The sequence below is a fragment of the Amblyraja radiata genome, chromosome 23 (genome assembly GCF_010909765.2).
Source record: "Amblyraja radiata isolate CabotCenter1 chromosome 23, sAmbRad1.1.pri, whole genome shotgun sequence".
In the NCBI taxonomy this organism is placed as follows: Eukaryota; Metazoa; Chordata; class Chondrichthyes; order Rajiformes; family Rajidae; genus Amblyraja; species Amblyraja radiata.
Window position 1 is genome coordinate 36,104,617 of NC_045978.1, and position 26,195 is coordinate 36,130,811.

General features: G+C 45.9%; 1 protein-coding gene across 1 annotated transcript in view; it reads left to right on the top strand.

Annotated features, from left to right (window-relative positions):
- Nucleotides 1-26,195, top strand: part of LOC116986489 (tumor necrosis factor receptor superfamily member 5-like) — a 75,076-nt gene that overhangs the window by 45,050 nt on the left and 3,831 nt on the right. Inside the window, exons 3-8 of the mRNA XM_033042071.1 lie at nt 942-1,070; nt 9,605-9,748; nt 14,935-15,031; nt 21,099-21,160; nt 23,369-23,467; nt 25,974-26,011. Of these exons, the coding sequence (XP_032897962.1) occupies nt 942-1,070; nt 9,605-9,748; nt 14,935-15,031; nt 21,099-21,160; nt 23,369-23,467; nt 25,974-26,011 (569 nt within the window). The remainder of the gene's footprint in view (nt 1-941; nt 1,071-9,604; nt 9,749-14,934; nt 15,032-21,098; nt 21,161-23,368; nt 23,468-25,973; nt 26,012-26,195) is intronic.

Genomic DNA, 26,195 nt, shown 5'->3' on the forward strand with positions numbered 1-26,195 from the left:
CAACCTATATTTGTAAGACAACTTGTTCTGTTTGAACTAATCGATAAAGTTCCCTTTATCATTGTTACTTTTGTGTATATCTTTCATTCATTGGTTCTATATCTCGCTACATCATCGTATATATCTCTCGTTTCCCTTTCCCCCCGACTCTCAGTCTGAAGAAGGGTCTCGACCGGAAACGTCACCTATTCCTTTTCTCCAGAGATGCTGTCTGACCCGCTGAGTTACTCCAGCTTTTTGTGTCTATCTATGGTCACTGGTTATGTCTGTTGACATTTTGTTTGTAAATCAGCATCTGTAATTTCATGTACCCTACAACATGGTGTTCACCATGAGTACCTTGTGAAGTACGTAAGTTCCATGAGGCTGAAGATAGACACATGAAGCTGGAGTAACTCAGTAGGACAGGCAGCATCCCTGGAGAGAAGGAATAGGTGACGTTTCGGGTTGAGACCCTTCTTCAGACTGAAGACGGGTCTAAACCTGAAACATCACCCATTTCTTCTCTCCAGAGATGCTGCTTGTCCCACTGAGTTACTTCAGCTTTTTGAGTCTATTTTCCGTTTAAACCAGCGTCTGCAGTTCACTTCCTACAGTTTCTTGAGGCTGAGATGTTCTGCCTTCTTCGTCTTCTTCGTCTTCTTGCGTATGGTGTGAAGAGCCTAAAGTTGTAGATCATGTGGCATGAAAAACTACATCTATTTGTTTGTGCGAGTCGGGTTGATTGCATTAGTTTAAACAGGGTGGACCACATGAAGGTTGCAACCTCCCACCCAGGTGTGTTGCCTGCTAGTAGTTCATGGGCATGGGATAATTTACTGTGATATTCTATTTACTGCTGCCTTGATTCTCATAGCATTATAACCCTTATACTACTGTTCTGAGGCATCTATCTTCTGGTGCAATGTGGGAAGATCTCAAATGGCTTTAATATTTTTCAGGCTCGTACCTGGTGCATGAATGTAGTGGATCGGAAAAATACTCCTCGTGTCAGCCTTGTACACCAGGGTTTTACCAGCGGGAGTGGACCAAAGGCACACACTGCAATAGACACGCAGCTTGTGATTCAGGCAAGTGCTTTTCACTTCTATTAATCGTGGTATTTAATAATTTCCCAATCATGCCAATGTGGTATTTCCATCTTTAGCATCTGCTTGGCTTTGTATCCACCTAGTCTGTTATGTTTAACTTGCCCGAACATAGTCTTTCGTCCCATCTTCTGTATGGTGTGTTGAGGTGCAACTGATAACATCAGTAAGTTTGTGTTATGAAGGCCATGGGTTCAAGAGTTCCTTCAAAGATCTAAGTTTAGTTTAATTTAGCTTAGAAATACATCGTGGAAACAGGCTCTTCGGCCCACCGAGTCCGCACCGACCAGCGCTCCCCGCACATTAACACAATCCTACACACACTAGGGACAATTTACAATTATACCAAGCCAATTAGCTTACACACCTGCACGTCTTTGGAGTGTGGGAGGAAAGCAGAGATCCCGGAGAAAACCCACGCAGGTCACGGGGAGAACGTACAAACTCTGTACAGACAGCACCTGTAGTCAGGATCAAACTCGGTGCTGTAAGGCAGCAACTCTACCGCCATGCCACCAAGCTTGTTAACCAGGCTGTAACAGTTGCCACACTGTTCGTGGAGCAGCCTTAGGTTGGATCGAGTCAGATGTTAAAGACAGGAAAGCATCTCAATAGAGTGAAGAAGGAATGTAGTGGAACAGAATGCTCAGCTTATCAGCCTTGTGCAATAGGGAGTATCCTAGCACCCTGACTGATATTCACTCCTCAGTCAATAATGTTGATGTAGATTCTCTGGTCACCATCACTTTAGTGTATTGGGAGTTGCAGTAAACAGGCCGAAGAGTCCATATTAAGGCATTGCCTACATCTCTGAAGGTTTACCACCCCAAATGCAGCTTCAATGAGTGACTTCCAAAGTACTTAACTGGCTGGAAAGCAAATGAATATCTCCTGAGATAATCAAACATACAGCACAGAAATAAACCCTTCGCCCCCCTGATGATGTGTCAAATCATCATATACTCATCTATATTAATCCTATTCACCAACGCTTGGCCCATAGCATATTGTGCTCTGGCAATCCAAGTACTTTCCATACCTCTCTATTTTAGTGAAAGGCGCAAAACAAATTAAAGAGCTTTTTAACGCACCTTTTCAAAATATCTTCGGTGAAGAGGGATATGGACCAAACGTAGGAAAATGGGACCACCTTGGATAGGACATCTTGGTTGCCATGGATGAATTGGGCTGGTGAGCTTGTTTCTGTACTGAATGACTCTTTGACCATGAAATCTTTGGCCACTTCTTTTAACTTTACGGACTCAATGGAGGTCATATTGCAGTTGTGTAAGACGTTGGTGAGGCCGCATTTAGAGCATTCTGTTCGGTTCTGGGCACCGTGTTATAGGAAAGATGTGGTCAATCTGGAGAGGGTACAGAGAAGATTTACGAGGATGTTGCCAGGACTAGAGAGTCTGAGCTTTAGGGGGAAGTTGAGTAAGCTGGGACTCTATTCCTTGGAGTGCAGGAGGATGAGGGGTGATCTTATAGAGGTGGATAAAATCATGAAAGGAATAGATCTGGTAGATGCACAGTCTCTTGCCCAGAGTAGGTGAATCGAGGACCAGAGGACATAGGTTTAAGGTGAAGGGGAAAAGATTTATTAGGAATCTGAGGGATAACTTTTTCACACAACGGGTGGTGGGTATATGGGACAAGCTACCAGAGGAGGTAGTTGAGGCAGGGACTATCCCAACATTTAAGAAACAGTTGGACAGGTACATGGATAGGACAGATTTGGAGGGATATGGGCCCAACGCAGGCAGGTGGGACTAGTATAGCTGTGACATATTGGCCGGCGTGGGCATGTTGGGCCGAAGGGCCTGTTTTCACTCTGTATCACTCTATGACTCAATGCAAGTTAGTTTTCATTCTAAAGTTATCAGCATTTGTTTTGTCTATAATTGTTTTGATCCAAATATAAATGCCCTTGATATATCTCAGAGCAAAACACAGAAAGTTTAATAAATGTGGAGAATAGGGCAGTGTTACTGGTCAGATCAGTAATGACTGATGGGACAAAGCAAGGCATGACAAGTAGAAAAACACAGAATTATTTTGAAGTCTGTGTTTAACAGTGGTGATTTACTCTGAGATTTGACGTGACTCCAACCCTGCTCATGCTTTGCCAAGCGACCACCTCGGGTGTACGAAGAGTTACAGAGTTGTACGGCATGGAAACAGTCCCTTTGGACCAACTCATTCACGCCAATCGAGTGGTATACTCGAGCTGGTCTCATTTGCCTGCTTTTGGCTCATGTCCCTGTAAATCTTGAATGGACACAAAAAGCCGGAGGAACTCAGCGGGTCAGGCAGCATCTCTGGAGAAAAGGAATAGGTGACGTTTTGCGTTGACATCCTTTAGGTGACGTTTCGTGTTGAGAACCTACTTCAGACTTTTGAAGAAGGGTCTTGACCCAAAACGTCACCTATTGCTTTTCTCTGGAGATGCTGTCTGACCCGTTGAGTTACTCCAGCTTTTTGTGTCGATATTCGCATCAGCAGTTCCTTCTTACCAGTGAATCTTTCCTTTTAATTTACTAGTCTGAATATTTTCAAAACATTGTAATTGTAGCTTAGTTTATTTTAGCATCTACCGAGGTAGAGTGAAGAGCTTTTTTGTTGCTTGCTATCCAGACAGCGGCAAGACTATACATGATTACAATCAAGTCATCCACAGTGCACAGATTTAGGATACTAACCTCTACCACTTCTTTTGGCAACTCTTCTCATATTCCCATCACCCTCTGTATTAAAAAGTTGACCTCAGGTGCCCTTTAAATGTGTCCCCTCTTACATTAAATCTGTGCCCTTCAGTTTAAGACTCCCCCACCCTAGGAAAAAGATTGTGACTGTACACTTTATCTATTAATGGGCCAACACTGCAATCCATTGTTGAGGCAGTGATAACAGAAAACATGATTAGGCAAAGCCAACAGTCTTTCACAAAAGATATTTAATATTAATCAAACATCAGATTTCTTTGAAGAGGTAGATCCTCTTTAGCAGGCAGATAAAAGTGGATATCAGTAGATTTGGATTTCCAAATTACATTTGATAAGGACCCATATAAAAATGAACTGCTCAAGATAAGGGCATGAGTTTGAGGGTAATAATTTGGCATTTGACAGAGGGTTGATTAGCAGAGAGAAAAAAAGAGCAGGAAGAAACTATAGTATCGGTTGTTAGATTGTGACAAATGAAACTGGGTGGCAACATGCATATTGAGTACATGGCATAGTTCAGAGGTTGGCAACCTTATTCTGCATAGGGGCTGGGATGTATGTCTGTGAGCGGATGGCGGGCCACATCTATCACGTGTACACATGGATCCCGCCCCCATCCCGCCCCGGGTGGCAGGCATCAAATCACATGTTCACAGAAGGTAGACAAAATGAAGTTGGTGGAAAGTGATTTTGGTTCAGAACTGGTTGACAAACAGGCAATGGGGAGTGGGTCAAAGAGGTTTTTTTCCTGTGGGTGCAGGAGTGCCGAATGGATGCGGCCCAGTTTGTGTGTTAAACGTGGACCCAGTTTCACGTGCTTGGGTAATGGTGCTGGGTACATCTTCTGAAACAAGTTGCCAGGCACAGACTCCTGGGCTGTTCATGTAGGGGGCAGCTGCATATTGTCAGGCAGAACAGAGCAGACAGTGAGTGGGGGTGGAGACATGATTAATGAAACTGATGTTGCTGGTACTGGGCCTGACTCATTGTCACCAGTCAGTGACTTCCAGATATAGTAAAAAATGCTGGAGAAACTCAGCGGGTGAGGCAGCATCATATCTCGCTCCATAAATGCTGCCTCACCCGCTGAGTTTCTCCAGCATTTTTGTCTACCTACAATTTTCCAGCATCTGCAGTTCCTTCTTAAACTTCCAGATATATTTGTGTTACCCTAAAGCACCACACTGATTAACTAACCATGCCTAAACTACCATGCCAACCCAGTAATTACAGGTGGAATTCCCCTCCATTTGCTTCTGAAGATATGGAGGTGACCTTCTAACTTTGTTTGGATGTGGACTTTTGAACGTATGAGTTTTCAAGGGTCGGCACCTAAACAAAGGGGAATGAGGAAGCATTCACCTGTTGTGATCAGAGGACGTGAAGCTGAACTATTATAGAACAGTCTCAAATGCTATAGGCTGTAATGTCCATTGAACCATCAACTAACTACAAGTTGGAGTTTATGTTTCTTCCCAGTATCAGGTACTTTCCCCCAGCTTCTGCCCCGTCACCTGGCGGGAATCAATGTGCACAGATTATGCAAGAACGCTTGATTGCCTTCCTATCGACGTGAGTGGTTTGATGAGGGACTGTACTTTTGTTCTCCCAGTGTCGTTTGTTTGGTTTAAACGGCGGCAAATGTTAGCGAAAGGTGGACCATTCCAAGTTCTGCAGGAGAATGTTGTGAGTTGTCAGGGGTTGCCTCATGCCACGCAGGCTAATCTGGCAACACCAACGCCTCGACTCCCTTCTGCATGCCCCCCTGCAACTCTCACCAACTTCTACAGATGCGCCAAAGAAAGCATTTTATCAGGATGCATCACAGCATGGTTTGGGAACAGCTCCATCCAAGACCGCAAGAAATTGCAGCGAATTGTGGACGCAGCCCAGACCATCACACAAACCAACCTCCCTTCCATTGACTCCATTTATACCTCACGCTGCCTCGGCAAGGCCAGCAGCATAATCAAGGACGAGTTGCACCCTGGCCGCTCCCTCTTCTCCCCTCTCCCATCGGGCAAAATGTACAGAAGTGCGAAAACGCACACCTCCAGATTCAGGGACAGTTTTTTCTCAGCTGCTATCATGCAACTGAATCATCCTACCACAACTAGAGAGCAGTCCTGAACTACTATCTACCTCATTGGTGACCCTCGGACTATCTTTGATTGGACTTTGCTGGCTTTACCTTGCACTAAACGTTATTCCTTTACCATGTATCTATACACTGTCAATGGCTCAATTGTAATTATGTATTGTCTTTCCGCTGATTGGATAGCACGCAATAAAAGCTTTTCACTGCTTGAAGGGGGATCTCGTTGTCAGAAACGGTGCAGAAGAGATTCACCAGGAAGTCACCTGGAGCTGCCGGCTTGAGTTATAGGAAGAGGCTGGATAGGGGCATTTTTCTTTGGAGTGTAGGAGGCTGAGGGGTGACCTTATTGAGCTGCACCAAATCATGAGGGGCATTGATAAAGTGAGCACTCGCTGTCCTTTTGCCAGAGGAGATGACAAAAACTAGAAGGCATAGGCTTAAGGTGAGAGTTGAGGGAGGTCAGTGTCTGGAATGAGCTGTCAAATAAAGTTACAGGTGCAATTGTGACTTTCAAAACTCAATTTCACTGACGGAAACGAAGGGTTGGCATGGCCAAGTTTAGCGGAAGAATCTGTTTCCATGCTGTATAGTTCTGTGAGTCTAACACATTCACATACTAATCGTGGATGTGTTTTTTATTTATTTTGATAAAAAATGTTGCTAATCCTTTGGATGAGCTGAAGAAGAATCCAACTAAATTAAACTTTTAGTTTAGTTTAAAGGTACAGCGCGGAAACAGACCCTTCGGCCCACCGAGTCCGCACCGACCAGTGATCCCTGTACACTAATGGTGTCCGACACACACGAGGGACAATTTTACATTTATACCAAATCAATTGGTACCTACAAACCTACGTACCTGTCTTTGGAGTGTGGGAGGAAACTGAACATTTCGGGGAGAACGTACAAACTCCGTACAGACAGCGCCCGTAGTCAGGATCGAACACCGGGTCTCTGGCGCTGTAAGGCAGCAACTCTACCGCTGCGCCATCGTGCCGCCCTAAAGATGTATTCTACACAAATTAATTCAGCTGGTGTTACTGTGTCAATGATTACTGTCCATGAGTCCAGCTCAATGACTATTTAAAGAGGCAGGGAAACAGATGGAGACTGAATGAGACTGGGTAACGGATTGTAGATCTTGTCACAACTTATCACTTGGTGTGCATCGTATTTTGACTATGGCAAGTTAAGACAGGTTTATTGTCATATGCACCAGTGGGGTGAGATGCAGGTACAATTAAAATCTTGCTTGCAGCAGCATCACAAGAACTGAGATGCAGGCAACATGCAAACACATATATTAAACACCAATTACACAAATTCTGCAAGAGTAAAAAATGACTGTGCCGAAAAACAGGACATTAGTTTATACACAACTAGAAAACACACAAGTCCAACGGAGGTGCAATAGGTGAAACTTAATGTTCTGTTACCGAGGTTGATTTAAGAACCTCGGGTTGTATTGAGTAGGTCGGCACGGCGGCACAGCTGGTAGAACTGCTACCTCACAGCGCCAGAGACCTGGGCTTGATCCTGCCTTCGACTGTTGTCTGTGTGGAGTCTGCACCTTCTCCCTGTGACCCTGTCCTCTTGGTTTTCCTCCCACATCTCAAAGACGTGTAGGTTTGTAGGTTAATTGGCCTCTGTAAATTAGCCCCAAGTGTGTAGGGAGTGGATGTAATAGTGGGATAACATAGAACTAGTGGGAACAGGTGATTCACGAGACTCCATGGACCCAAAGTCCAGTTTTCATGCTACATATCCAAACTAAACTAAATTAAGTACCTGATAGTTGTTGGAAAATAGCTGTTCCTGAATCGAGTGGTGTGGGACTTCAGGCCTCTCTACCTCCTGTCTAATGGTCGCTGCAAGAAGAGGGCCTGGCCCAGATGGTGGGAATCGTTGATGATAGAGGTAGCACCTCATGTAGATGCTTTTGACGATGATCTTCACTGCAGCCAGTTGAGGTTTAGCAGTTGGATAATCCCTCCCAGGGAAGAGGACAAGGACGGTACTTATAACAAACCTTAGTTCTTGGCCAGCAGAGACAGATCGTGCCTGGATGACAGAAGCCGGACAAATGTCATATTGCAATGGGCATTGTTGCAAGACAACCATCCCTGGAGGGCACAGGGCAGGACGTATGAAGAGTTTGGGAAGAGGGCTTGGGCAGCTCGACTGAGTGTTGGAATCCATGTCAAATGCACATGACCTCATTCCACCCTGGAATGGTTTAAGTGTTCAAAGGAGATACAGTAGTTATTGGTCAAGTTATGTTCATAAGTTCATTGGTGATAGGAGAAGAATTAGGCCATTCAGCCCATCAAGTCTACTACGCCATTCGATCATGGCTGATCTATATCTCCCTCTTAACCCTATTCTCCTACCTTCTCCCCATAACCCCTGAGACACGTACTAATCAAGAATCTATCAATCTCTGCCTTAAAAATATCCATCGACACTCTCCACAGCCTTCTATGGCAATGAATTGTACAGATTCACCACCCTTTGACTAAAGAAATTCCTCCACATCTCCTTTCTAAAGGAGCGTCCTTTTATTCTGAGGCTATGACCTCTAGTCCTAGACTCTCCCACTAGTGGAAAAATCCTCTCGACATCCACTTTATCTAAGCCTTTCACTCTTTGGTAAGTTTCAATGATGTCTCACCTCATCCTTCTAAACACCAGCAGGTGCAGGTCCAGTGCCGTCAAATGCTCACCCATTCCCTCTGGGATAATGCTCGTAAACCTTCTGTGGACCATCTCCAACGACAGCACATGTATTTTTATTTCTATTTATTTTTTACTGCACACTGAATGGACACTGGTTTGAGTAACGTTTTTTTGTTTCCTCTGGGTATGTGAGTACTCAGGAAAATAACAATAAAGATATACAAAATACATCCTTCCTCAGATATGGGGCCCAAAACTGCTCACAATACCCCAGATGCAGTCTGACCAGCGCCTTATAAAGCCTCAGCTTTACACACTTGTTTTTTATATTCTAGTCCTAATGAAATAAATTGCATTTGCCTTCCTTACTACTGATTTGACTTGCAAATTAACTTTTTAGGAATCCTGCACCAGCACTCCCAAGTGTCCTTTTCTGAAATTCTCTCCCCATTTCAAAAACAGTCTACACCTTTATTCCCACTACCAAAATGCATGACCACACTTTGCGCTGCTGTATTCCATCTGCCACTTCTTTGTCCACTATCCCAACCTGTCCATGTCCTTCTGCACAGTCCTTGCTTTCTCTACACTGCCTGCCCCTTCACCTATCTTCTTATTATCTGTGAACTTGGCCACAAAGCCTTCAATCCCTCATCCAAATTATAAAATGTTGTTTTAACAATATGTTTGGTAGTTGGAGAAAGCTGCGTCTTGTGTTTAGGGGTGGCACGGTGGTGCAGCGGTGGAGATGCTGCCTAACTGCGCATGCAGCGCCAGAGGCCCGGGTTCGACCCCGACTATGGGTGCTGTCTGTATGGAGTTTGTCCTCCCACACTCCACAGACGTGCAGGTTTATAGGTTAATTGGCTTGGTGTGAATGTAAATTGTCCCTAGTAGTGTTAATGTGTGCGGATCACTGGTCGGTGCGGACAGAAGGGCCTGTTTCTGCGCTGTATCTCTAAACTAAACTAATCTGTCTCTGAGATGTGACGTCAAAGCTGTTCTTTATTTTTCAGGAGAATTTGATGTTATAAAAGCTGGTGACCTGGTCAACGACGTGGTGTGCTTGTGTAAAGAAGGGAAACACTGCCCTAACAGAGACTGCGAGGTCTGCAGACACGATGATGTCTGCCCGCCAGGATCAGGAGTCAAAACCCCAGGTGAGGCGCAGTACTGTGGACAATGGGTGAACCAGTCTCCCCATGGCGAAAGCCCTCATACAATGGTAGATGTGCAGAACATAGAAACAGGCCCTTCAGGCCAATTTGATCGTATGGGCCAATCTCTGGAAAAAATTAACTTAGAAAAGTTTAATGACCAGGACAATCTTTAATGGCGTTAATCATATAATATTTGATATATTTTCTATACCATGGAAGGAGGCCATTCAGTCCTTCAAGTCTATGCCGGCTCGGAGCAATCCAGTCAATCACATTTGTCAGGTGGAGTCACAGGTGTGAGGGGTGAAGGGGAGAAGACAGGAGAATGGGGTTAGGAGGGAGAGATAGATCAGCTGTGATTGAATGGTGGAGTAAACCTGATGGGTCGAATGGCCTAATTCTGCTCCTATCACATGACCTTATGACCTTTCCTTACTTATTTCCTTATCAGCCAGATGAAGTTGCATTCCCTCGAGCTGCCATTCACCTAAACACAGAGTAATTTACAGTGGCCTGTTATTCCACTGATCCGGTATTTTGGGGGGATATGGGAGGAAGTCAGAGGACCCAGAGGAAGACTTACGTTCTCAAGGAAGACATGCAAACTCCACATGGACAGCACTGGAGATCAGGATTGAACTTGAGTTGCTGGAATTGCAGGGCAGATGCACTAACCACTGCAATGCTGTCCAGATACAGACTGTGGAGTGAATGGGGTGTTTCATTTCATGCTCAGTTGCTCATTGTTTGCAGTTCTGGTTGATGCATTATTGTAAGGACGTGGAGATTTCGGGGTGGATGCAGGAGAGGTTCATCAGGATGTCCATATCTCTCGTTCCCCACTCCCCCGACTCACAGTGTGAAGAAGGATCTCGACCCAAAAAGTCTCCCATTCCTTCTCTCCAGAGATGTTGCCTGTCCCGCCCAATTACTCCAGTATTTTGTGTCTATCTTCATCAGGATGTTGTCTAGATTAGAAAGTATTAGCTCTAAGGAGAGGTTGGACAAACCTGGATTGTACATTGAGGGTAAACCCAAGTCAAGTCAAGTCAAGTTTATTTGTCACATACACATACGAGATGTGCAGTGAAATGAAAGTGGCAATGCTCGCGGACTTTTGTGCAAAAGACAAACAACCAAACAAACTATAAACACAATCATAACACACATATTCTTTTACATAATAAATAATGGAAGGAAAAACGTTCAGTAGAGTTAGTCCCTGGTGAGATAGGCGTTTACAGTCCTAATGGCCTCTGGGAAGAAACTCCTTCTCAACCTCTCCGTTCTCACCGTATGGCAACGGAGGCGTTTGCCTGACCGTAGCAGCTGGAACAGTCCGTTGCAGGGGTGGAAGGGGTCTCTCATGATATTGTTGGCTCTGGAGTTGCACCTCCTGATGTATAGTTCCTGCAGGGGGGCAAGTGAAGTTCCCATAGTGCGTTCGGCCGAGCGCACTACTCTCTGCAGAGCCTTCTTGTCCTTGGCAGAGCAATTCCCAAACCAGATGGTAATGTTCCCGGACAAGATGCTTTCCACAGCCGCTGAGTAGAAGCACTGGAGGATCCTCGGAGACACTCTGAATTTACTCAATTGCCTGAGGTGGTAAAGGCGCTGCCTTGCCTTACTCACGAGTGCTGAGGCGTGTGATGCCCATGTCATATCCTCGGACATGTGGACTCCCAGATGTTTAAAACAGTTCACCCTATCCACAGGATCCCCATTTATCCTCATTGGAGTGTACGTCCTCGGATGATGTGCCCTCCTAAAGTCCATGATCAGCTCCTTCGTTTTTTTGATGTTCAAGAGGAGGCTGTTATCCTGGCACCAGAGTGCTAGATCAGCCACCTCCTCCCGGTAGGCCTTCTCGTCGTTGTCTGAGATCAGGCCCACCACCACAGTGTCATCAGCAAACTTAATTATTGAGTTGGAGCTGAACCTAGCCACACAGTCATGTGTGTACAGGGAGTACAATAGGGGGCTGAGGACGCAACCCTGGGGCGATCCTGTGCTCAGGGTGAGGGACTTCGATGTATTCCCTCCCATCTTGACTACCTGGGGCCTGGCGGTGAGAAAGTCCAGGACCCCGGCACACAGGGAGGTGTTGAGCCCCAATTCCATTAGCTTCCCGGCCAGTCTGGTGGGGACTATCGTGTTGAAGGCTGAACTGTAGTCTATGAACACCCGATGGATGTTTATAAAATTAGGAGAGACATGGATAAGATGGAAATCTCAAATGCTAGAGGGCATATCTTAAAGTTGAGAGGAGCTAAGTGTAAAGGAGATGTGCAGGGCAAGTTTTTTTTTTACAGACGGTAGTGGGTGCTTGGAATTCACTGCCAGGTATGGTGGTAGAAGCAGATATGATGGCGGCATTTAAGAGACTTTTGGATGGACATAAGGACAAGCAGGAGTGGAAGGAAATGGATCATGTGCAGGCAGATGGGATTCATCTAACTTGGCGTAATGTTCAGCATAATGGGCCAAAGGGCCTGTCCCCGTGCTGTGCTGTTCAATCGATACACAAGGAACTGAAGATGCTGGTTTACAAACAAGACACAAAGTTCGAGAGTAACTCTGCAGGCCAGGCAGCATCTCTGGAGAACATGGATGGATGATGTTTTGGATTGGGACCCTGCTTCCGGCAGGAATCTGAAGAAGTACCCCGATCCGAAACATCACCTATAGTTTGGCTTTGTTCATTATTGTCATGTGTACAATAATGAGGTACAGTGAAAAGGTGTTTGTCTGTGTGCTCTCCATGTTCTCCACAGATGCTGGAGAACATGGACAGCACACAAACAGCACACAAACATGGAGAGCACACAAACAGACAAACACCTTGCCTGACCTGTTGAATTAGGAATAGAAATAGGAATAGGAATACTTTATTGTCACATGTGACTGGGCACAGTGAGATTCTTTGCTGCATACACAATGTATACAAATAGCAGCCACCTACAGCACTGACAAAGTTACAAAGCACGCCAGCTCCTACTTTTGTCCCCCCCCCCCCCCAACAGTACCCCCATGCCGGGTCCTCCATTATTCTTCCCCTCCACGCCGGGTCCTCCATTGGCGAGTTATTCCAGCACTTTGTATCTATACTGTTCTATGTTCTATTTGGCATGTGATGTCCTAAATCCCAAAGTCCTGGTGATATGTCAGAGCATGAAATGTCCACATACTTGGCTTCACCAACTAAGTGCAATATCAGAGAGCTCCAGTGATCTGGGTTCAATCCTGACCTCATGTGCTGCCTTTGTGGAGTTTGCATGTCTTCTTTGTGACTGTGTGGGTTTCCCTCGGCTGCTCCTGTTTCCTGCCACATCCTGAAACGCGCTGACTGGGAAAGTCGCTGCTGAAAGTGGAGTTGATGAACATGTGAATGAATAAGTTGGAAAGAGGGTGGTGAATCTGCAGAATTCACATGCCACAGAAGGCTATGGAGGCCAAGTTAATGGCTATTTTTAAGGTGGAGTTTGACAGATTCTTGATTAGTATGTGTGCTAGGGGTTATGGGGAGAAGGCAGGAGAATGGGATTGAAAGGTAGATCAACCATGATTGAATGGTGGAGTAGACTGGATGGGCTGAATGGCCTAATTCTGCACCTATAATTTACGAACAAATATCTGTGGGGAATGGGACTGATGGAGTTGCTCCACAGGAAGTAGTACCTATGTTTAAGGCAACTCCTGCACCACAGCTGATCTCCTGGCACTGAGCGACACTGTAAGGGGGCTTGTGGGAGAAAATGTTTTGTAATTTATTTGCCAGTGGGACCCAGTGAGAGTGCAGATTAAAACCAGATTGGAATTGTGCAAAGGATTGCTTCAATTGTTCAGAGTAATCCAAAAACCAGCATCCCAACCAAAGATTTTTTGCCCAGAGGTTAAGAAATGCAGAGGAGACTGCAGATGTTGGAATCTCCTCGTCTGTGCTTGATAGAGGAGGCCACATCATTGGAATCTCTGGAACCAAAAAAAAACAAACTGCTGCAAGAACTGGGAACGTCAGGCAGCATCTGTGGAGGCAAAGGGACAGAGTGTTGTGGACAGAGTGCATTGCTCTGCAAAACGGTTGCCGAGTCTGCGCTAGGTCTCACTAATGTAGAGGAGGCCACATCATGAGCACCAAATGCAAAAGACTAGATGGGTGGAGGTGTATGTGAATTGTGCATTGGCTTGGCTCTCTAGATGGAAGTATGGAGGAAGGTGCGGGATATCGAGGAGACCCCAGTGAGAGCCTCGTCTATAATGGAAGAGGGGAACCTAAAGAATGCAGACATCTCCGATGACTTAGTATGGAACATCTCATCCTGGGCGCAGATGCGGCGTAGACAGAGGAATTGGGACTAGGAGATAGTCTTTACAGGAAGCAGGGTGGGAAGAAGTGTAGTCTAGAAAGCTATGGAAGTCAGTGAGGTTGTAATAAATGTCAGTCAATAGTCTGTCTCCTGTGATGGAGACGGTGAGATCTAGAAACGGTAGGGAGATATCGGAGTTGGTCCAAGTGAATTTGAGTGCAGGATGGAAATTAGTGGTGAAGTTGATGAAGTCAGTGAGTTCTGCATGGGTGCAGAAAGTAGCACCGATGCAGTCATCAATGTAGCGGAGCTAGAGTTCGGGGATAGGGCCAGTGTACACCTGGAGCAGTGATTGTTCGACGTACCCTACAAAGAGGCAGGCATAGCTGGGGCCCATGCGAGTGCCCATAGCCACGCCATGGATTTAGAGGAAGTGGGAGGAGTCGAAGGAGAAGTTGTTAAGGGTAAGGACCAGCTCCACTAGGTAGAGGAGAGTGTTAGTAGATGGAAATTGGCTGGTTCTGTGATCAAGGAAGAAACGGAGCGAGGGCTTTAAGACCTTCCTGGTGGGGGATGGAGGTGTAGTGACTTAACATGGTGGTGTGTGTTTTCACACTTATATACCTTTGGCCTGAGGGGAGAAGAGGGTGGCCAGGGTGCGACTCATCCTTGATTGTGCTGCTGGCCTTGCCGAGGCAGCGTGAGGTATAAATAGAGTAAATAGAAGGGATTCTATGCCTTCCCCTCTGCCATTCTGGTCAGATCGCTTGCAGTTTTGCTGACTGTGCAAAAGCTTTCAGAAAATGAACCAACTGGTTCTGTCTGATAACAGCCACTGGTGAATAGAAATGACAGTAACTTCTTTAATCTCCTGGCCAGGTGATCGAAAATACAATGGAACAGTGTGTGAGGAATGCAAAGACGGATTCTATTCCAATGTCTCATCCTCTACCGAGCCTTGCAGGAAATGGATAAGGTAAGAACCCACGTTCAGAGATGGAGCTTCACAACAGTTGACACTTGGTGAAAATGGTGGTGGAGAGAAGGCCGTGTTGTGTCTCGCTGCCTCTTGTCTCACCTCCAGAAGCCAGCTTACTCTCCAGGGTACATCCATGTTTTTGATTCAGGATGGCTACATCTAGACGGACATATTTCTGGAGGTTTCAACCATGATCTCTGGTGGATGAGTAATTAACAACATAGAATTAGGGGTAGAGTCTGTTGTTTGATCCCTTGAGCCTCAAGATCAGGGGTTGTGGGGGCAAGGCAGGAGAATGGGGTTGAGAGAGAAGATAGATCAGCCATGATTGAATGGCGGAGTTGGCTTGATGGGCCGAATGGCCTAATTTTGCTCCAAGAATTTATGAACTTATCTTCTTCCTCAATGCTATTTTCCCTCATGCCTTGAATTATTTGATATTCCGTTTCAATCCCATCAATCTGTTTCAATAAACTCACTGATTGAGCCTGTGAAGTCACTTTGCAGAGCATTCCAAAGATTCATCACCCTCTGCGTGTAGGTATTTCTCCGCATCTTAGTCCTATGTCTGCCCTTATTCTGTGATCCATGGTCCAGACACCCCAGCCACGGGAAACACCTTCCCTGCCTCTATCCTGTCAGGCCCGGTAAGAATTCTGTGTATTAAGATCGCTTCTCATTCTTCTGAAGTCTAGAGAACACTGTTGTCTCAATTTTTTGTGGCAAACGCATTCTTTATTAGGAAAGTACTGATAGTTTTGCTATAAAGCAGATTTCCATGTGTAAATTGGCTATAACATGAGTGAAACATGAGTGAAAGAACATTACAAACATTAGGAAACATTACAATTTGCATTACGAGAGCAAAATTGGTTACAAGGCTAATTTGACCGGCAGCTAGAGAACGACTTAAAATGACATTGAAAATTGATGCTGGAAAAAAAGCTGAAGAGGGGGAATAAATAAAGCTGAACCATGCAACCTCCCTGCAATAATCGGACACCATTGTCTCTTCAGAACACAGCTGCCACTTTAACCATGGGTGGCCATTGAAATGTATACGTCTATTGACGTTTGTACCACGAAGCTCTGTTAAACAATGTAATATGCAGTCTTTAACATTTTTAGTTATTAGTAATAAAAGGGAACTAATTGCTATTGAAGAGACGTGTACTTTTGAATATCCTGCTGGAAAAATAACATTGTTATTGTGAGACTGAAACACTGTAGCCCTTAACTCCCTTTACCCTAATGATACGGTTTTTGTTAAATAATATGTTTTTTTTTAATAAAGTGTGGTTTCTAGGAACCCAACAATCATGTTATAATAAAATTACCTGCAGAACAAAACTATACATCATACCCCAAGCAGCAGCGGCTCGCCTGCAGTCCGTCTGTCTTTTCCCTTTTTTTGTTGTTTTCTTTTGTCTTGTTAGATGTATGTTTTAGTTTATTTTTAGTTGTGTATGGGGGGTGGGGGAAACTTGTTTTAACCTCTTCCTTCAAGGGGATGCGACCTTTTCTTTGTCGTATCTCCGTCTCCGTCTGCGCTGAGGCCTAATCATGGAGCTGGCGGCCTCCAACTGGAGCCGACCTCGAGGCTCTGGGGGCAGAGCCTGTGGACTCACCTTCGCGAAGCTGGCCGACTTCAGGGCTGTGGTGGCGCTGCGGCTGCGGCCCGACTTCAGAGCCTCGGAGGCTTCGGCCGCGGGCCCAGTGGATGGCAACATCGGGAGCTCGCAGATTCTCCGGAGCTCCCACAACAACAGCTTCGTCCGCTGGACTGGAGGGTGGCAGCTTCATCCGCCCCGGGCCGCGGAGTTTGAATCGGCCCTTCGACCGCGGGACTTACCATCACCTGGTGGGGGGCCCAACATCGAAGGCTGGATCACCTCAACGTAGTGGGAGAACAAGCAAGGGAGAGATAAGACTTCAGACTTTTGCCTTCCATCGCAGTGAGGAGGTGCCTGGAGATTCACTGTGGTGAATGTTAAACTGTGTTTATTGTGTGTTCTAATACTTTATTTTCTGTCATGACTGCAAGGTACGCAATTTCGTTCAAACTAAAAGAATGAATAACAATAAAGGAACACAACTCAACTCATGTATGATTATACCAAAACCCTATACAGTTGCTGAAATATTGCACTTGCTTATTGACTTTCTGTGAGATAACACCAAGGTCTCTTTGAATATTAATATCTTCCCGTTTGCCAAAAAGTATTCAACTTTTCACTTTTATGCAATGATATGAATATTTTTCCACGTTATATCTCATAACTGTCTGCCAAATATACTTTTTCAGATAAAATAGGAAATCCTGGAAGTACTCAGCATCTAAGATTCCATCAAAGGAGAAACTGAGTTAATATCTCTGTTCAAATAGAGGAAAGAATGCAATCTAAAAGCTGATGGCTTTGATTTTTAAGGGGAGATTTAATCTAGAGGCTGAGGCTCTATAAGTCGTGGTCAGACCACATTCGGAGGATTGTGAGCAATTTTGGACCCCATATCTGAGGAAGGAAGTGCTGGCGCTGGAGAGGGTCCAGAGGAGGTTTACGAGAATGATCCCAGGAATAAAGTGGGTTAACGCATGATGAGTGTTTGACAGCACTGGGCCTCTACTCGCTGGAGTTTAGAAAGACAGTAAATGGCCCTAGACAGTGTTGTAGAACAGTAAGACCTGAGATAGAAACAAAAAGCTAGATTAACTCAGCGGGTCAGACGGCATCTCTGTAGAAAAGGAATAGGCGGTGATGTTTCAGGTCGAGACCCTTCTTCAGTCTGACATGCTGAATTACTCCAGGTTTTTGTGTCTATCTTCGGTTCAAACATCTGCAGTTCCTTCCTACACAGTAAGACTTGGGACGTGGGTACATGGTTCCCTGAAAGTGGTGACACCGGTAGACAGGGTGGTGACGAATGCTTTTAATATGCTTGACGTAATCAGATGAGGGATTGAGTACAGAAACTGAATGTTATGTTTGCACTGTACATGCCGTTGGTGAGACCATACGTGGAGTATCGTGTGCAGTCATGGTTGCCTGGCTATGGGAAAATGTCATTATATTGGAAAGGGTGCAGAAAATATTCATGAGGATGTTACCAGGACTGGAGTGCTTGAGTTATAAGTCGAGGCTCGAGAGTTTGGGACCTTTTTCCCTGGAGTATAGGAGATTACCTTATACTGGTGTATAAAATCATGATGGTGTGGATAAGGTGGATTGTCACAGACTTCATCCCCGGGGAATGGGACCTAAAACTAGAGGGGAATTTTAAGGTGAGAGGGGAAAGATTCCAAAGGGATCTGAGGGTTCAAAATGGATCACAGAGGGTGGTCTTATGGAAAGAGTTGCCTGAGGAATTGCTAGAGGCAGGTATAATTATAATGTTTAAACGATATGGACAAGAAGGATTTTGAGGGATAAGGACCAAACGCAAGCAAATGGGACTTTCTCGGCTAGTAACCTTGGTTTCTAGATGGGCTGAAGGATGTGTTTTCATGCTGCATTGCTATGACTATGACAATGGGATTAGTAACTCCTGCCAGGCTAGATAAGACCACACATGTCCAGTGTGCTTATTAAGGCCCCCCCCCCCCCCCCCCCCCCCCCCCCCCCCCCACCGCCAAACCATTAAATTGCACAACACATTGTGTGGGAACAAGAAGGCAGATTATTATCTGAATTAGGAAAATGGGAAGTGCAACGAGACCTGGGTGTCCTTGTACATCAGTCACTGAAAGTAAGCATGCTGGTACAGCAGGCAGTGAAGAAAGCAAATGGCATGTTGGCCTTCAAGTGAGAGGATTTGAATATAGGAGCAAGGAGGCCCTACTGCAGTTGTACCCCAGTCGAGCAACTGGGGTTATATTGACTGGAATTTAGGATGAGAGGGGATCTTATAGAAACATAGAAGGGGATTGGACAGGCTAGATGCAGGAAAAATGTTCCCGATGTCGGGGGGGGTCCAGGACACACACACGCGCACACACACACGCACACGCATACACACACACAGACACAGACACAGACACACACAGACATACAAATCCAGAGATTCACTCACTCACTCACTCACTCACTCACTCACTCTCACACACACATTGGTTTGTGCATCTTCCCCATACAGTTACACCATAGTGGATGCATTTAATCAAATGATCAACATTATTTACAGCTAGACCTTGCACAGTTTCTGTCCAGCACTCATGATTTACAATGCTGGCCATCTATTGATCTGTATTGAATGTGTCTATAAATACACTCTATGTAGCTGCATCTCACTAAACATTGGTGAATCTTGTAGAGTGGCAGTTTGATAATGTCTACCATGAATTAAGTTAATGTAGATTTTACAACGTTCTTATTCCATAAAAATGTACCACATGTCAGGAAAATTCACTGCCTTTTATAAACGGTGCTAAGTTTATAGCAGCTGAGCTTTGCTGCCACCCTGAGGCTCATGGTGGCATTGCTGTCCCCTGTCCCAACAAAGGGAACAGATTTGGCCCTCAAGGAATGTTCTTTCAGTAGAACATTTCGCTACCCCATCTCCCTGCCTCATAGAGTGATACAGTGTGGAAACAGGCCCTTCGGCCCAAATTGCCCACACAGGCCAACATGTCCCAGCTACACTAGTCCCACCTGCCTGTGCTTGGTCCATATCCCTCCAAACCTGTCCTATCCATGTATCTGTGTAACTGTTTCTTAAACATTGGAACAGTCCCAGCCTCAACTACCTCCTCTGGCAGCTTGTTCCATACCCCCACCACCCTTTGTGTGAAAAAGGTACCCCTCAGATTCCTAATAAGTCTTTTCCCCTCCACCTTGAACCCATGTCCTCTGGTCCTCGATTCCCCTACTCTGGGCAAGAGATTCTGTGCGTCTACCCGATCTATTCCTCTCTCATGGTTTTATACACCTCTATAAGATCACCCCTCATCCTACTGCGCTCCAGCGAATAGAGACTCAACACACTCAACCTCTCCCTTTAGCTCACACCCTCTAGTCCTGGCAACATTCTCGTAAATCTCTGAACCCTTTCAAGCTTGACAATATATTTCCTATAACATGGTGGCCAGAACTGAACACAATACTTTGAATGTGATCTCACCAACATCTTATACAACTGCAGTATGACCTCCCAACTTCTATACTCAGTACTCTGACTGATGAAGGCCAATGTGCCAAAAGCCTTTTTGACCACCTTATCTACCTGCGACTTGAACAAGGAACCATGCACCTGCACTCCTAGATCCCTCTGCTCTACACCACTTCCCAGAGGCATACCATTCACTGTGTAAGGCCTGCCCTTGTTAGACGTCCCAAGATGTAACACCTCACCTCACTTAAGTCAGGCCTTTGCAGCACACCGCCCCACTCACACATTCCATATTCACCAGAACACAGCATGATAGATAAATGTTGTTGTACAGTTAGAAGAAACCTCACCTATTCCTTTTCTCCAGAGATGACGTCTGACCCACTGAACGACTCCAGCTTTTTGTGTCTATCATCAGTTTTAGTGCTTTGTTTGCTCTCTGCGCTGTTATCTGCTTTCTGACTTCATCTGCTCTCTGTCCTTGTGCTGGACCCAAGCAACGTGCTTAGAAAAGTATGGTGTGATGCCCTCTTTTGTTACATGGCACTCTCTATTGATGGGCTCTGGGGAGAGCTGGAACTCTTGGAAGAGGAGTAGGCGAGGACCAGGTGCACATTGGCAGAAACAGATCCTTTGGCCCGAGCAGTCCAAGCTCCTCGCTTGTCCTTCCTCGTCCTAATCCATCGGTGAGCTCCTCCATTCCCTTCTTCCTTACATCCTGGAGTAGCCTCTCCTTCCATCCCTGTACACGTTGCACTTCACCCATCCACGAGGGGACTGAGAGAAGAATTCCCTGCAGCCTCTAGCTGGATACCCCTTCCCTGGTACAGCAGTGTGAGCTGAGGCCAGGTCTACCAACCCTAAACTCCACTTGGATTGATTCTGGTGTTTGCTGAGTAATCTGTGGGTTGGGATGCGGGAGCGAGCACCATTTGTCTCACGGCTGTTTGTTTCTTTACAGCTGCGCATCACTCGGACTGATTGAAGCCCACGCTGGGAGTTTGAAGGCTGACGTTGTATGCAGTGAGTACCCTCCAGCAGCTGGAGCCCAATCTTCTCGATAACTGGGATCTGTTTTAGTTTAGATTAAAGATACAGCAGAGAAACAGGCCCTTCGGCCCACCGAGTCCGCACTGACCAGCAATCCCCGCACATTAACTCTATCCTACACACACTAGGGAGAATTTTACATTTACACCAAGCTAATTCACCTACAAACCTGTACGTCTTTGGAGTGTGGGAGGAAACCAAAGATCTCAGAGAAAACTTGTAGGTTCAGGCATGGTGCTAGAGGATTCGATAACATATAAATATTATACTCCTATTTAATATCCACCAGGCCTTGGTGGTGAGGAAAGTTTCAGAAATAATAATAAGCTGCAAAATGTGCAGTGACTTGGATGGATTGATTAGAGAAAAACAGCAAAGTGTATCAAGGTTCAAGAGAGTGAAGAGTGTTTTGTCATATATCCCAGATAGAACAATGAAATTCTTATTTGTCTAACTAACTTAAGGGCCTGTCCCACGAGCATGCGACTTGCATGCGGCAAGCGCGACCAAACCGGAAGCGGGGGACGGGCGGAGGTCAAGTGAGTGACGTGAAGTTCGAGCAAAGTCCGACGGGCGTGTACAGCGTCAAGACGTGCGTACGGCGCCGAGACGCTGCGTATGGCCGTCGAGGCGGTGCGTACGGCGTCGAGGCGGCTGCGGGCTGGCAGGCCATTGCCGCGCGGAGTTTTTTGAACACGGTCAGTTTTTCGGAGCCCCGCGCGATGTCCGGACCAGCTCCGCACAACTCCATACGGCTCCAGCGATTGAAGTGGGACCGGCCCCGCGGGGCCGTACGGCACAAGCGACCACATTAGGTCGCGCTTGACGCATGGAGTCGCATGCTCGTGGGACAGGCCCTTTAGGTCGCGTTTGACGCATGGAGTCGCATGCTCGTGGGACAGGCCCTTTAGAGTTGGTTAAACCAGAGAAGGTGAGACTATCCACCCTGGAACAGAGGAGAATAAAGACAAAGAGAGATATGCAGATTTTGAATGGACTGAGAGAGATTGAGAGAGACTGTTCCTGCTGAAGGAGGGGTCAAGAACTAAGGGCACAGAATGAAAGTGAATACGAGTAGATCCGAATAAGAGAAGGGTCTTTATACAAAGGATATTTAAGGTCAGGGGAAAGTATGGAGGCAGATTTAAATACTTGTGGTAAGTATCTCACAGGAAATAGGGTTTGGAGAAAGAGCATAGACGTGGGACTAGGTGGATTGCTCTTACACAGATCTGGTATGGACATGGTGGGCCGAATGGCCTCTTTCTGTGTTTCAACCATTCTGTGACTCAGTCGCTCCCTCCAAACTACACAAGTGTACACTCCCTGTCACCTTGTGGGTTTTTTCCGGGTGCTCCGGTATCCTCCCACACTCCAAACACGTACAGGTTTGTAGGGTAATTGGGTTTGTAAATTATAAATTGTGCTCTAACGTGTAGGATAGTTTTGGTGTACGGTGTCATCGCTGGTCAGTGTGGACTTGCTGGGCCGAAGGGTCTGTTTCCACGCTGTGTCTCTAAATTCATTCATTCATTCATCATCGTTGACAACATCAGCGACGCAGTGGTGCTGGTTTCCAACGGGAACAGTGACAGACACACCACATATCTCTGTCCTCCAGTTCCTGCGGACTTCCACAGCTGGGCGTCTAGGATGTTGGTGTGTGTGCGTTATCATCGTTCCTTATAATGCCGTGTACGACAGCGATCGCGACTTCTACTGAAGTGTGGATGGCTGTTGGCTCGCTAGAAGCTCATCCGCCCGTTGACAGGTCTTGTTTTAGTCCTGCTGGGGGTCCACAGCCCCCTCCTCACCTGGCAAACCAGGTGGGGGAGACTGTTGAATCGCCGACTATCCGTCCATGGAGCAGGTAGCACGGAATTACATGGTACCCGTGGCAGGGGGACTCCCCCCTGACTTATCTCTAAAAAGACTTAAAAAAAAAAAAATCTAAAGCCCCTGATATGGAAATATATTGCCATTCATTCATTGTGAAAATCACAGAGAGACCAAGACCATGGCATTTTCACCCTGTGGACTGCAGCCTTTCAGACGTAAGGCTTCCCAACACAAGAGGTGGCCTGCAGCTACAGGAGCTCCACCATGGCCGCAGCAGAGAATGACGCTACCTTTCAAAGTACATTCCAGCTGCCGGTTAACAGAGTTGTCCTTTTATTTCAGGTGTGCCGTTACAAGGCACTGGATGTTGCAGTGGTGCAGTGATCCCCCTGGCTCTGTTTCTCATCATCTTTATAGCGCTGTTTGTCTGCAGCGTGCTGGGTGAGTTTTCCGCTCTGACAGCCATTCTAACTCTTGCGCTGGTTTAAACAAGACCAGCAGGGCAGGCAGCATCTCTGGACAGAAGAAACGGGTGACGTTTTGGGTCGAGACCCTTCTTCAGACTGAGAGCCTCTCGGTCTTTTTTCTCAGTCTGAAGAAAGGTCTCGACCCGAAACCTCACCCATTCCTATCCTGAGATGCTGTCTGTCCCGCTGAGTTACTCCAGCATTTTGTGTCTACCTTCGCACTGCAGCTCTTTCCTACACAAGACGACTTAAAGCTGGTATGACTTGGGTGGGGGAGGGATGGAGAGAGTTGGGATGCAGGGGTAATGATTTCACTGTTCTGTTGTTTGGTACATACGGCATGACAATTAAACACTCCCCCTTGACCTGGATTAGTCGATTCAAATGCAGGCAAAGTAAATGCCAGCTCACAGTATTTAAAACACTGTATGGGATGAGGAAAAAGATTTTAAGCAGAGAGGTTTGACAGATTGAAGACCAGAAAGCAATTTACTCAAGCAGCAGCTTGAAATACTGGAATAGCACTTTATGTCAAACTTCATCAAGAAAAAAAGTTGATATGAGGTCTCAGCAAGGAAATTGCCACGGAGATTCTGGATGAGTTAGAAATTAGGAATAGTTGGTAGCTGAAAGCTGTATAAATCACCTGGGCAAGATTGAATGCATCTCAGCTTGCTGATGGAAGGAAGGGAGGTAACTGCAGATATCCTGTTCATAATCATTAAAGCATCTGTAGGTTCATGCACAGTGCCAGAGAATTAAAGTCCTGTCCCACGGTACTAGTTTATTTTAAGAACTCTCCCGAGTTTAAAAAAAATCAAACTCGTGGTAAGCACGGAGAATGAACGTAGCGGGTATGTTGGAGCTCGGGGACGTCTTAGCGGCTCGTAACGCTAACGGCAGGTACTCGGGAAACATAAAAACATAGAAATTAGGTGCAGGAGTAGGCCATTTGGCCCTTCGAGCCTGCACCGCCATTCAATATGATGATGGCTGATCATCCAACTCAGTATCCTGTACCTGCCTTCTCTCCATACCCCCTGATCCCTTTAGCCACAAGGGCTACATCTAACTCCCTCTTAAATATAGCCAATGAACTGGCCTCAACTACCTTCTGTGGCAGAGAATTCCAGAGATTCACCACTCTCTGTGTGAAAAATGTTTTTCTCATCTCGGTCCTAAAAGACTTCCCCCTTATCCTTAAACTGTGACCCCTTGTTCTGGACTTCCCCAACATCGGGAACAATCTTCCTGCATCTAGCCTGTCTAACCCCTTAAGAATTTTGTAAGTTTCTATAAGATCCCCCCTCAGACTCGCTAACGGCAGGTAAGCACCGGAAGACTCCTGAAGATTTTTCAACATGTTGAAAAATGTCCACAAGAGCCCCGAGTACCGACGAGCGGCCATTTCCGTAAATCTCCGAGTTCGAATCAGGGCAAACTCGGGAGAGCTCTTGGAATGAACTCGCACCGTGGGACAGGGGTTTTAGAAAATTATTAATGTTACATTCTTGTTTAAACCCGCTAAGCCTTGGTGGTGAGGAAAGTTCCACACATCATAATAAGCTGCAAAATTTGCAATCACTTAGATGAATAGATTAAACGATCAATTACTTTATATAATAGTGGCTATTATGACTTTTAGGTTATGTGTATCAAAACCATGCTTGATTGGTCGGATTAACCTTTACCAGTTGGCTTTTTACCAATTGTTTTTGCCACATGATAACTTTCTGAATATAGATTTAAATGGGAAGCGTCAGACAAGTTTGTCACCATGCCGGCTGGTTGCAAGGCTTGAGCGTGTCGTACAAGAGACCAGTGTGCCCCTCCCTGACTCACAGTCTGATGAATGGTCTCGACCCGAAACGTCACATATTCCTTTGCTCCAGAGATGTTGCCTGACCTGCTGAGTTACTCCAGCTTTATCTTCATGTATGTGCCAGACCTTCTGGGATTGGTAAAAGAAACCTTTAGTCTGAAGAAAGGTTTCGGCCCGAAACGTTGCCTATTTCCTTCGCTCCATAGATGCTGCTGCACCCGCTGAGTTTCTCCAGCATATTTGTGTACCCACAGTAAATTTAGTTTAGTTTAGAGATACAGTGTGGAAACAGGCCATTCGGCCTACCGAGTCTGCGCCGACCAGCGATCCCTGCACACTAACGCTGTCCTACACACACAAGGAACAATTCACAATTTTTACCAAAGCCAATTAACCTACAAACCTGTACGTCTTTGGAGTGTGGGAGGAAACCGGAGATCCCGGAGAAAACGCACACAGCTCATGGGGAGAACGTACGAACTCCATACAGATAGTGCCCGTAGTCAGGATCGAACCTGAGTCTCTAGTGCTGTAAGGCAGCAACTCTACCGCTACACCACCGTACCTCCAGGAAAAGTTAATATGAGAAGAAAGTTGTGAGCAACAAAGGATGAGGTTGCCCGTATTCCAGTAACATGTGACATCTCTTTTCCTGCAGGTTATCTGAACACCGCAGTGAATGCTATTCGAAGGCTGGTGAGTATTATTTTTTGCAGGGATTGATAAGGGATAAGAGTGAGACTGTTTTTCTGCTGAGCTGGGGTGAGCACCTCCCACCTTAATGTCTTCATTTTAGAGACCTGTATCCACTCAGTTCCACAAGTGAGTGGGTGGGAGGGTGGTGCCATTTATTTCAGTTACTTAGCCAGCATGGTACACC